The 12,932-nt window shown below is 37.9% G+C and overlaps 1 protein-coding gene across 2 annotated transcripts in view; it reads right to left on the reverse strand.

The window, feature by feature from the left end:
* LOC111337958 (uncharacterized) overlaps positions 1–10,609 on the reverse strand; it is a 29,746-nt gene extending 19,137 nt beyond the window's left edge. For both annotated transcript variants that reach the window (XM_088727919.1, XM_088727930.1), the window contains exons 1-12: positions 10,472–10,609; positions 8,538–10,077; positions 7,241–7,638; positions 6,791–7,002; positions 5,618–5,862; positions 4,339–4,552; positions 3,310–3,959; positions 1,626–1,986; positions 1,305–1,518; positions 347–399; positions 215–265; positions 5–82 (exon numbers count right to left, since the gene is read on the reverse strand). In XM_088727919.1, coding sequence (XP_088584045.1) covers positions 5–82; positions 215–265; positions 347–399; positions 1,305–1,518; positions 1,626–1,986; positions 3,310–3,959; positions 4,339–4,552; positions 5,618–5,862; positions 6,791–7,002; positions 7,241–7,638; positions 8,538–9,871 — 3,810 coding nt within the window. In that variant the 5' untranslated portion in view covers positions 9,872–10,077; positions 10,472–10,609. The remainder of the gene's footprint in view (positions 1–4; positions 83–214; positions 266–346; positions 400–1,304; positions 1,519–1,625; positions 1,987–3,309; positions 3,960–4,338; positions 4,553–5,617; positions 5,863–6,790; positions 7,003–7,240; positions 7,639–8,537; positions 10,078–10,471) is intronic.
* Positions 10,610–12,932: the final 2,323 nt, after the last annotated feature.

Raw genomic sequence — 12,932 nt, forward strand, 5'->3', positions numbered from 1 at the left:
TTACCTCAGGTTCATCCACGTTAGCTCTTTGGAGACAAGATGTGCTGGCATCGCTTGACAATCTGTAAGACAGGCTGTTTAGCTGAACAAGAAATAAAAAGAGCTCATTTAGGAACGTAACATATCCTCTAAAACTCCACTTTTCTGCTTCACTTCCAGACTGTATAGGACATAACAGTTCTTGTTCAATATCACACTGTTCAGGTGCCCTCACCTGTACACTCTTCCATGTCACTACAGCGGGGATACGTAGTGTGGTCGGCTCCTAATGGAAGCAAATCAAAATACACGAGTAAAATGACTGAACCAAGACAACTGACTGAGTTTAAAGTGGGTGACCACCAACCTTCTCGTCCACCTTAAATTGAGCCACATAAATGAAGGATCTTGTCTCACCAACTATAAAATAGAAAAACCAAATTCAGATTCATGTCTTTGCAATACTGGATCTCTAATATCAAGGCGGATTGTGGACCTCGTTTGCCTGCGCTATAAAAATTAAAATTCTCTGTGTACAAGAAATTCTGTCCATGCAGCAACATCCTTGACTTGATCCAGGAGGATTGCAGAGCAAAATTTGTGATCCAATCTTTCTGGATAAAGCTTAGAAATTTCTCTCTAATAAGTTTTCCTCATCTCTGTTGTCCTGAAATGAAATAGCTGAATTAGGAAGTATAGGCGTTATTTACTTTTATATTCATATTCAAACGGCGGTACTTTCAAAGGATCATTTCCAGCCTTGAGAAAACCATTAACTGCACACACGTAAAATTACGATGATATAATGCGCGTATTTGATATCGCCAATCAGCCCCTAACACTTCACTCGCCTTTCGCGCCGCACGGTCAGGTTGATGAATAAAAAGCAAAACGTTGAAGGTCGTTTTTCAGGCCTATAATGTTTATAACGTAGCCAAAATAATACATGGTTGTTTGTATACATGGAATTTCTCTTCGAGCGATCCATTTTACTAACCACAGGTCTCCAGTACTACGTTGTTTTCGCAGATTTTTTATACTTGTTCTCGATCAATCAACAAGTCAAACGAAGGCTTTGCAATAAAAGAAAACAGGTAACAAAAAAAATTATGTAACTTGAAGCGAATGAGATGGACATGAACACCCTTTAAAGCCCCTACAGATCAGCTTTGTACCCAATCAATATGTCTATTAATCATACAACCACTCAATCACATGTTTTACAGTAAAAAAAAAAACAAACAAAAAACAAGATTTGGTTACGAACGGGGTTGAATAAAAATGCTATTTCGAACTCTTGAAAGATGAAGTTATCCTAAACTCACCACGCAGACTTCGAAGGGTAAAACGAATTTCAAAGGTATTCTTTCTTGGAAACGTAACAAAGGCCCCTTGAGTCGACAAGTCAGAATCATAAAAATCCATTCCTTGCGTAAAATCCTCAACAGTTAGGTTGCTCGCATCATAAATAGAGGCGTTGGTGTGACTGATGGTTATGTTAAATAACAGAAGAGGAGAGTCCACGTTCGTCTCTACTATCTGGAAAATATATTAAAAAAAGGCACTTGATCATCTAGCAATAAGGCACGAAGTGCTTTGGTTTTGTTATTACCACACTAAATCAAAAAACGCCAAAGATATCATACCTCCACAGTTTTAACAATGGACAGAAGCGGCTTCACCAATGGCCCAATGATAACAAACTGTTTCACACCACTATCTGACCCAGCATCGAAGTTTAACTTAACTGCCAAGTACAGGCGCCGCCCACTGAGGATCAGTGGTCTGTTTGCGGTGTTAAACTTGAGAAAGATCTCAACTGTATCGTTGGATCCTGAGCCGGGAAGATTCTGTACAGTACCGAAGGCTATAGTCAGAGTCGTAGGGTTCAGAAGTGTAATGGCCGGGATCAGAGATAAAGTTAGACCATCTCCATACTTCACAAAACTGTCACTTAGAACAGGAGATAGGGTGTTGACCACACCTGAAGAGCGCTTGCGCCGAGACCTGTTCAAAATAAACAAACACTGAAGGTTAAAACTTTCCACAAATTTGGAAACAGTGAAACCAAGATAAAACTGTGACTGTTCCAATATAACAAAAATGGCTCTAAAACCCGGGTGAGTCTAATGAAATCTGTCAAAAGTTCGTTAGCTATTACGGAAATCGCTTTTGCAAACGAACTGGTTATAACGGCTGAAAACCAAGAAAACGACTCTCTAAGAATAGCGACACGCAACACGCAATAATCGTTTGCGTCATAATGTTCACAAACTCGCAGTTTAAAAATGTTTTGCGCGCGCACCGTCAGTACTGTACTGCGCATCCTTTACTGCGCATGACATCATGCAATTAGGCGTAAATGCCCAAACGCATTCCGGAGAAATTGTAATTTTTCTTTATCAATCAGTGGACGGTGACCTACGTTTTTTATAGCTCAATCTTGGTGCACAAATTATCCCCTTTAAATTAGTAAAATTACAACAAGAGATTGATCGAAAGGAAAAGAGGAATAACTAATAATAATAATGATAATAATAATAATAATGGTAATAATAACGGTTTATTCACAGTATATCCACATAAAAAGTGTGGCTCTTCATCTGTGAAGGCCTACGATACTAATATTTAATATTAAAACTAATTTATAACGACTAACTAAATTGTAATAAAAACTATACATGGAAGTAAATATGCAGAATATATTGGTTGGTGGTGGTGGTTGTTTCTATATCTTTACAAGGAAGACAAAGTGCGCGCCTTCAAGAACTCCTTGCAGAGCCTGCAGTACTCTTTAAAATCTGTGCAATTCCTTAAATTTGCTGGCAACTCGTTAAAAATCATGGCTGCTGAAAGCTGAAAGGTGCCTTGTACAAATGGAACATAAAGCCTTGGAGCAACTCTGGAACGAAGATGCCTGATGGGTTTGACGACTTGCAAATTTAAATGGGAGGGCCAGTTATCAGAATACAGTGCTTTAAAAATAGTCTTTAGTAGCGAGTAGTCCCTCAGCTCCAGGATAGGAGCTAAAAGCGAGCAAGAAGCCGGTTACTCGTGGATGCAAAATTTAGTTAAGACCAAGACCAGAGGAAAGTTTTGATTCGATGACGTAAGAAATTGCGTGATTCTGACATCAATTATATTCATCACAACAAACCTCTAGGGAATTTATCAAAATTTAGTTAGAGGTCATATCATAAAATTCTGATTGACTGAGTTAGGTCGGGCTAGATGCGGGAAAATATTTGGTTACCCTGCGCTCTGATAGGAGAAACAATTTTTCCCGAACAATAACAACAGAAAAAGAGACAAAAAAAGAACACCGCCAACCTTAAGTTATCCTCTTCACTTCCGATTCCAATTCCTTGTAAACTCCTCCTTTTACGAGTCAGATCTATGACACTCTCCGGGACTGTAGGTAAATCAACCACTACACTCAAGTTGGTCTCACACTCAGGGAGTTGTAAGCGAAGGGTGAAATTAACTGGATCTCCAGCCTGTAACTTATCTGCGTTCTGACTGGACAGTATCGAGGTATCAATGGGCTTGGTAGTAATGTTAGCATGTTTCTCTTCATTATAACTCGCAGCATTCTGTGGGTTGTTCCCTACGTCTGTATTGTAGTACTTCACTGTGACCATCTGGGAGATCAACTGCTTTGGGCTGATGCGAGCTTGAAGGCGAGATTCGTACTTGCAGCGAATGCTTTCTGAGGGCGCCAGAGGTGTAACGAAGACTCTTGATTGTTTTGTGGTAGCGTTGAATGAAGGCGAACCTCTACTGCAAGATGTGTTGAAGTTGTTGGTGTCGACAGTCTCAAAGGTTACGACTACAGACAACGAGTACGCTGTTATCGTTGAGTCAATGTTGTTTAGGATCAGTTCATAGTCTACTTTGTCACCGGCATCAAACGAGCCATTGGCGGGAGCATGGAAGCTGACTGTTACGTACGGGAGAGGGCGGAAAGTACTGAATGTAGCCTGCAAAATCAAACAGAAACAAGTCATACAATTTATTTAAAATATCTTGGAAGGAACAAAAGCAGTAAGTTTTTGGTTTTTTATTGTAAGTGCCCGGAAGTGTCTTAGCCTTAAAATATCGCTATGGTTTTTCTCTTGTTTTGTTTTGTTTGTTTTTTCGCACACGTAAAACTGCACTTATCACACCCAATTCTACTAAGTCAACAAATGCCAGTTTTCGTCAAATTGGCGAAGATAAGACTGTCAAAATCAATAGGCCTTCGGCTTCATCTGATAACACGACTGCTGGACTTGATAATTATCGCTACATGGCGTAACATCATCTAACAACCGTTAATTAATAATTAACTACTTCACTTTGAAGACAGTTTTTTATTACCTGATCAGAGTTATGTTCAAACTTCCTCCCTTCGCGAGGTGACAAACTAGGCGGCAGAGTTGCAAAGGAGAGGTAGACTGGGGAGGAGATCAATATGCTGGGTTGAAGGTCAGCTACAGTTGTAGCCTCGTATTGAAACGAGACGCTCTTACCGCCAAGGAGCAGGCCATTGGTGACTTCATAAAGAATCACTTTTGTGTTTGAATTATTATACCTGAAATATATAGTTACATTTATTCTATAACAGGCTCACAGACACAAATATTTCTGACTAGATGTACATGTACCGCAAAAAACAATTTGTGCATTTGTCAGTTACTGTGAAGAACGACACTCAAAAAAACTGTCTGTCAACAAATGGTTGATCAACCATTGGCCAGCTGTCAGCCAACTGTTGGCAATAGTCAACGGATAGTTGGCCATTGGTCAGTTAACTGCGGGTCAAATGTCTGCAGCCAACTATTGGACAACAGATAATATGATGAATATATGAAGTTCATATATTTTGAACTGCGATTATAGATACGTATGATGCACGATCCTCGCAGTAGAGAGCGCTATTAATGCAATTGCGAAAATCAGACCTGAAAAAAATCAGGCCTGTACGGGCTTCGAACCACTGACCTCTGCGATACTAGTGCAGCGCTCTACCAATTGAGCTAACAAGCCAACTGGGAGCAGGCCGTTAAGTTGATTCGTAATAAACCGGTGATGATAAATCAGATATGATGAATATATGAAGTTCATATATTTTGAACTGCGATTATAGAATGATACGTATGATGCACGATCCTCGCAGTAGAGAGCGCTATTTATGCAATAGCGACAATCAGACCTGAAAAAAATCAGGCCTGATTGGACAACAGTCGACCAACAATGAGCCAAAAGTCCATCATAAGAACAATTCTATAGTACAATTTCAATGACAAAGGTAAAAAATTACAATATGATTTCAGGAGCATACTTCTCCTTTGAACGACCATCAACTGAAAGAGGTTTCAGAACTTTATTCTTGTTACTAGTCTGCTTGATGTTGTACAGATATTGTAAGGAGATATTCTGTCTTGGTCACTAACGGAAGTCAAATGGTTAAGTGACAGAATGTGAAGATAGATGATCACCAAATGACAATCAGGAAACACCAACAACAAAATGTACTCACATGTGATACCAGGTTCAGGAATTAATTAAACCACAGTTAGGTAAATTACTTAACTGAAATTTCATATCCCTGCAAAAAGTAGAGTACCCCTGTCAGTAAATTTAAAAAAAATGTTACCTTGGATTTCCACTTGGGGCATTGTTGCCTGAGACCACAGACAAAACACCTATGTCTGGGGAGCCAACCTTCTGGACATTTTCAAAATATTCATTGGGTGCTGCAATTTCCAGAAGCACCCTGTATGCATGTGATGCTGAGTATCTGGAATGACTCAGCTGTACAGTAAATGTGAGATCCTCATTCCGGTCGACCCCAGATATCTTATTCACAGTGACAGTGACAGAGAGATCTGGCAGGATAACCTTTAGTAGACAAAACAATAAGTCAAGTGGAAAATGAAGGTTGTGTTATAATAAAATAAAAATACAACGATCACAACCTGTGTATGTAGTGGTGAGATTTTACATCCTTTCCATTATCATTTCTTAGGTTAAACACCATGTCATTGTACTGTATATGATTACAAATTTTTTCATTCGTACTTTGTGCGGAGGTTTTGTAACCTTTTTTAAAAGTTTGATGGCAATGTTCAACATGTAAAACATTTCTTATCCAAAAAACCTAGTTTGCCACACAAAAGATTAAGAACAATTAACCCTTCACTCCAAAGATCTCATTAGCAATTCTCTTTACTGGGTCCAATACAATTCTTATGATAATGGTTTGGAGAATTTTGTATTGGATTGACTAATAATTCTATAATCAGGGGCGGATCCAAGATTTTTTTTTTTTTTTGAGGAGCAAGTTGCACCACTAAAGAATGGTGTAACTGACTGGTGACCAGACATAAACAAATTGTAATAATGAATACGAAGAAGGCTTTTGCCTATAGGCAGTAACATAACAGGAACTGCTGAGAATACATATCAAACAATACAGTAGTCAGAATACCACTTGTATTAGAAAGCCGCAGGTCATCTCAGGGGGGGGTGCACACCCCCTCCACCCTCCCCCTAGATCCGCCCCTGATAATTGATATTTTACTTTATTGTCATCACTTGTCTGCTTAATATTGTATTGATGTTGTAAGGAGAAATTCTGTCTTGGTCACTCATGGAAGATAAAGGATTCGACTTAGTAAAAACCTCATTAATCAGCTGGCTACCATCCCAACAAAATTTTACAAGACAGTTTAAATGCCTGCAGATGAAAACAAATCGTAGTTTCACAAAAAATATCATTATTTCCTTGCAAGTACATCTCATAAACTTAAAGTGGACATGTACACACCTTTAGTGTCAATGAACTGGGAACTTGAGGTCTTCCATCCACAATTGTATCAGATACAATTGCTAGTCTTCTGCCATTTGTGTTCTGAACAACATCACCAACTCTCATGGTTGCAGTATATGTTATGGTATTCTCTGACAACTGGGTGTAGTTTCCAACATTCAAAACAGTTCCTAACTTGCTACTTACAGTAGATCCAGAGACACTGAGATCTGTAAAATAACGAGTAACAGAACATGTTAACAGTTAAAAAAAAATCAATTTAAGCAGTAATAACAATGGCTCAATATCTTTGAACTCTCAAGGTTTGATCAGTTACTCCCTTTAGTGTTAATCAATTGTGCCTCTTCAACCTGATTGATTTTGACTATTTCTCCATCAATAGAACCTTCAAGAATTTCGGACAATTTCTTTATCATAAAATGTTAGATAAACTGCATCTGAACTTACTATAAGCAGCATCAATCTGCTTTTGGAGTGATTTTATATTCCTGCCAACAGCAGTGATCTGTCCATCTACTGCTTCAAAACCACTCCCAAAGAGTTTTAAGAAAAAATCTGCATTTGTAGACACTGGGATCTGAACAGTTGCTTGCAAAACCACATCCTCTCCAATAGTTATATGCATTGGGTCTCCGCTTGGCTCAGACACATCACTACTAACAACAGAGGGAGTCAATGATGTTACATCTTTGATCCTTATTGTCTCTGTGTCAGCATCTTCTATCGGCAACCAGCCTTCACGGGTGTATTTTAGGGTTAAGTTGACATCATGGAAACTTCCTGCAGCCACTGATGGTTTCACATAAATATACAGATGTCCATACACCCAAGAAGATGCGTTCAACCTTAAAAAACACAAAGCACAAAACTTGTCTAACACCTTGAGTATTACAAGTACATTGTAGAGTACATTTTCAGCACTTAATTAGTCTACACTGCGGCCAAAAAGTCTCTAAGGGGGAGCTTCAATTAACATTTTTATTTTTATTTTTAAATTAGTTATTATACATGTTCATGTATGTAGTTTAGTCTTCACCCTTTACACCCTAACATCAGTATGCATATTCTCCATACTGTTCTCTACACATTTCCTAAGGTGCTGCCAAGGAGAATTTGTTTAACAATCAAGGGCTTCTTTTTGGTTGATCATTTACAATATTATTCTCATGACTTTCATGTGTGATTCAGGGCTAATATGATAAGGAGAAATTACATGCAGATGCAAGTCACTTGAAGAGATAAAGGATTAAAGACCTCACAAAATTATTCAAATTCATATATTGTTACGTCAATCCATATTCATTATCAACTGTGTTTCTTCTAGGCTTAACCTTACCTGTAAAGGGTGCTGTGTTTGTCTACAGCTAGGAAAGTATCCTCTCATTTCACTAGGTTTGATGCTGAGAATGCTCCCAAAAAATAGTGTTTTAAGAATGATACACAAAGAACACTAGTTTACTTATGAATATTGATGAGCTACCAATTAATCACTCCGACGAAGGGCTAACGCTCAAAACGTCAGCTTTTGTAATCGTTACGGTGGCCAATTTACCATTTCAACTTTTTTGATATATCCAAATTATTTCGTTACTCCCACCGACGCAGCCCCAAACAGTTTCTTTTGAAACTATCAGCCTTTACCAATTAATCATACCCATTGTGTATCATTAATTCATTTATCATTTATTTAACTTTTAAGTAAACATTAAATAGCATCTATGGATTAATTTAGTCTGGACCTTACCGTGTTGATTCCACTTGCAGTCCAGCATCAGCTTTTGTTAACATATGTGTTCCATTCAAGTCATGGCATTCTGTCACAGAAGTCATGTTAAAAACTGAGACATTGCTACACAGAAAGGCAGAAAAATTGTGCAGTAATATGTCAGCTGATGACACTGTAATGTTTAAAGTGAAATTCCATGCAGGAGCTGTTGAGAAGCCAGGATTCTTGACTTCAAATTCAATCTTGATCATGTCTTTACCTTCATAACAACAATTAGAATTACTTGCTTCCAAATTAAACTCAAGTAGTGGCTGTCCAAGCTTCAGAATTAACAAAGTTTTATTGGCTATTGTATGAGAGCCTCTTGGTGAATCATAGATAAGAACACAAGTGACATTTCCATCACTATCTGGTATATAAACACCATCTGATGAGTCTACCACACCAGTAACTTCCACAGTTATGGTTCCATTAAATGATTCATTCCCCTTGTTCACCGTGTCTCCAAAAGCAAATTCAGCAAAATTTTGAGTTAGTGGAAACAGGTGAGCTGTTGAAGGACTCACACTTAATCTGGGTCCTGATCCTTCCATTAGTAACTTTGGTTTCACTCCTTTTGATATGTCAACCACATATCCACTTAGAAATTTCATAGGTGTTGAGTTTCTGAAGACAGGAAGTAGTACCTGAAGTTTTACATTTGCAGTTATCCTTGGAATTTGAAAGCTTGCCAAAAATGTTATTTCCTCATCTGATGTTAAAGTGAGGCCAGGAGTCTCTGGAATTGATGTACCCTTTGATTCAAACTGAAGATTACCAGGAATGGGAGTTCTGTACGATGCTATGCTAATGTCATCTTTTATATTTTGATTTGAAATTGTGACATTTGAAGTAATGTTTAATAAACTAGCAGCTCTGGCTGAATGTTGCAATTTAAGTCTGACATTCAGGGTTGCAGTCCAACTAACATTTTGTGAGATGATGTGAAAGTTTACAGCTTTGAATCCTAGCATGTGATTAGAAACCACTGAAGAGCTAGAATTTATCTCTAACGATGGCACAAACGAACAGTTTGATATGTTGGAAGTGATAATCCCGGATTGATTGCTATTATTTGTGTAGCTTACAATGTCAAACACAATTGGTAAAGTAATTGCCAGATTAATAAACACTGAACTGTTTATCACCTCAAAGCAAGCAGAAGAGTTCTCGTGCGGTGCATTAATCTTTGTTCCATTAAATTCCAAGTGAAAGGTCAAATTTATCGAGTCGCCTCCTTTAATTTGAGTTGACGACGGAGGGAAAGCTTGAGAGGTTATGGATAAACCGTGACTATCAAATGCTAACGCCATTTAATCAGGTGAGGTCCTTCGCTGAGTACATCACTGAGTAAATGCATTTGTTATTGACGAGGTCGTGTGTCCACAGACGTCGAGCGCAAACAGCAATACAATTGACGTGATGAGCATCTTCTCATTGAGTAAGCCCTTCAGATGTAAATTTTCCGTATTTTTGAACGATCGTGCGATCGGAGCAATGAAAATAGAACGTTGCGTACCTATACAAGAAAAAGATACAAAATGTTAAGAGTTACACTAAGCGCACAGTACAAATAACACTCGCGCTTAAATTAAAGTTGCAAGTTCTTCCTTTGAACCTATCACCTTATCAGTTGCATACGATAACGGCAACTTGACGAAAACTCCCTGATTTGCACAGAGAGTAAGTAAGTTTTAACCATCATCTCAAATACATAGAAAATACTTTTAATGAACAAGGACGTATCGACGGAATTCGATTGAGTTCGATACAATTTGGAAACTCTTTATCCCATTGAAATTCAAGTCAAGTATTTCAACACAATTTTTTGCTGATAAATATACTACTTGGGGATTCCAAGCTAAGATTTGAACAACTTGGCACGCGTTAGGATACACCAACAACAATCTTACCTCTGATCAATAAAAGATTGGTGCGTAAAACTAAGGTTCGTACACTAACCAGTTTGAGCAAAAAATACTTAAAAACCACACAGAATTTAAAAAGAAAGCGGATCACGTCAATATAAAATTTTCGTCACTCTCTAGGCCGTGAAATTTGTTCTAGTTTGACGCTCAAGCCCAATATTTGCATAAGATACAAAAGATTCATGCCTCCGTTATTCCACCATTTTTCCTTTCGTTCCGTTGTCATAGTTATTAGCAAACGGATCAAAACAACCGCTGGACAATGACGGCACGTTTTCATAACCTTTTGTTTTCCTTTCGTTTGAGATTCTGATTTTGTCCCGAGCAGTCTAACAATTTTTCTTAAAGGCTTTTAATTTCCTTCTAACTTAATTTTAACAGGCATTTAACTAGTGCACGAGTTTTAAAATCTTCTCTTTTCTTATAAAGCTGTTTTTTCTGACGGTCATAATCTGCATATTTCAATTCATAATTGATTTGTTGTAAATGCATCGATATTTTTATCACAAATGAAGCAATTTTTTTAACAACAAAACATGTTCAAACATGACGAATAATAGGTAAATCAATAAAATCGTGTTGGTCCAAACTCTAACACTTCTGATATTTCACGCCGCCAGGCAAACAGATTTTAAAAAAAGCAAAAAGAAATGGTCGAGTTAATTAGACATAAAACAACCGTTCTGTTTTCAGGATTCACCTGTCCTTGTTATCACCTAACCTAGGCAAACTAAACTGCTAAGATAACTAAAACTGAGTCAGCAAAAAGGACCATCATGTTTGTGTGAGCTTCGGGTGGGCCCAGACTATGTTAGAACAAAAAAAAAAGAGGTTTTATACCCTCTACCCCCTCTAAACTCCATGAGCTTAATCATCCTAACAAAACGTCCCTCAGTTTTCCCTGACGGTTTACCGGTATCTATTCATCTTAAAGTGTCTTGCATATGACCAGAATGTGATCCCTGCTAAACTTCGTACCCAGACCTCTCGCTGAAGAGTCCAGCCGGCCACTGCCTACCAAGGAGTGTTAGTGGTCGATATCTGTCAGCGTCACTGAATCACCTCACGAAAGGAAAATATGACTAAAACTACACCTATTTTATAGATGGGACAACAAAAAATACAGCAAGTAAAGAATAAAAAACTAAAAAAATGCTTCTATGAAGTTTATCTTTTTACCTTACTGTACTTACTGTTATACTTTTTGAAGTTACTAGGTGACGACAGGAGCCTGGTGACGAGTAAACTGGAGTAATCAGAGATCCATGTCAGTGTCTGAACAACTGTTAGTGTTTACACCCACCTCTCGCCTAACCTAACAACAGTCATTAGTATAATTGCAGAGCTGAGCAAGGAGTTTCCAGCAATCTGATTGGTCGAGCGGTTCCTTATATGATGCTATATAAACCGCTCCACGCGGTTTTTATAATAATGTTGAAATAAAATGTTAATAAATGTTACTAAAATGTTATGATTTTAGAAATTTCTGTTGTTCAGCTCTGAGATTATACTAAAACAATTATTCGCCTCAGGTTCGGTGAATATTGTCGAATAATCCCCTGGACTTCGTCTCGGGGATTATTCGACAATATTCACCTTGGCTTCGGCGAATAGTTGTTGAATAGATACCAGACTTTATAAGTGTGCGCAAGAGATTGGAATCTCTTAGACACTTCTATTAGAGAAATCGACTCCTTTCTCATTTTTAAGCATAGAATGAAAAATCATGTATTTAGTTAAGTTAGCGTTGAGATCTGATTCTATCATGTTTACACACCCTGTACATTACCATAGTTAATCGATTAACTATGATATTACTTAGTTTTTGTGTTTGTAATTTGTCTTCTATTTCTATAATTTTGTTTATTTTATTTATTTTTATTTTACAGGGCCTCACAGAATACCACTCCCCAGTGATGAGCCCCCCCCCCCTGTATAAAGATTGTCATTATTATTATTATCATTATTATTGGATACCAACAGATATTGGGGGAAGGGTAGGTGTTAGGCCTTTATAGATTATGCTAGCATAATTTTTGGCATAATTTGAGCAAACTGGCATAATTTCTGCCAAGTAGCAATGCTAGCATAATTCGCATATTTTGATAATTATCGGATCAATTTTGATGCTACAATTTGATCATTGTTCATCTCTACTTCCAAGCACCTGGTGACGTTATTCGATGTTTTAAGTTTTAGTTCAAGTAGTAGCATTTGTAGTTCACTGTGAATCACTGAGCGGCGTCTGAAAAGGTCTGAGCCCGGGTCTGGGGTGCACCGGAACCGGAAGTCACATTGTAGGCCATGTATAGTCTAGTACTAGTGTGCATGTTAACATGACCCAAATGTTTATTTGAATTTCATTGTGGATTTGTTGCGTTTCTTTCTTGTAGACCAACGGCTTCTATTCGTAGAGATCGCTCTACTAACGGTGGGTCTGGAGGGG

This window comes from Stylophora pistillata, chromosome 1 (assembly GCF_964205215.1).
Source record: "Stylophora pistillata chromosome 1, jaStyPist1.2, whole genome shotgun sequence".
Taxonomy (NCBI): Eukaryota; Metazoa; Cnidaria; class Anthozoa; order Scleractinia; family Pocilloporidae; genus Stylophora; species Stylophora pistillata.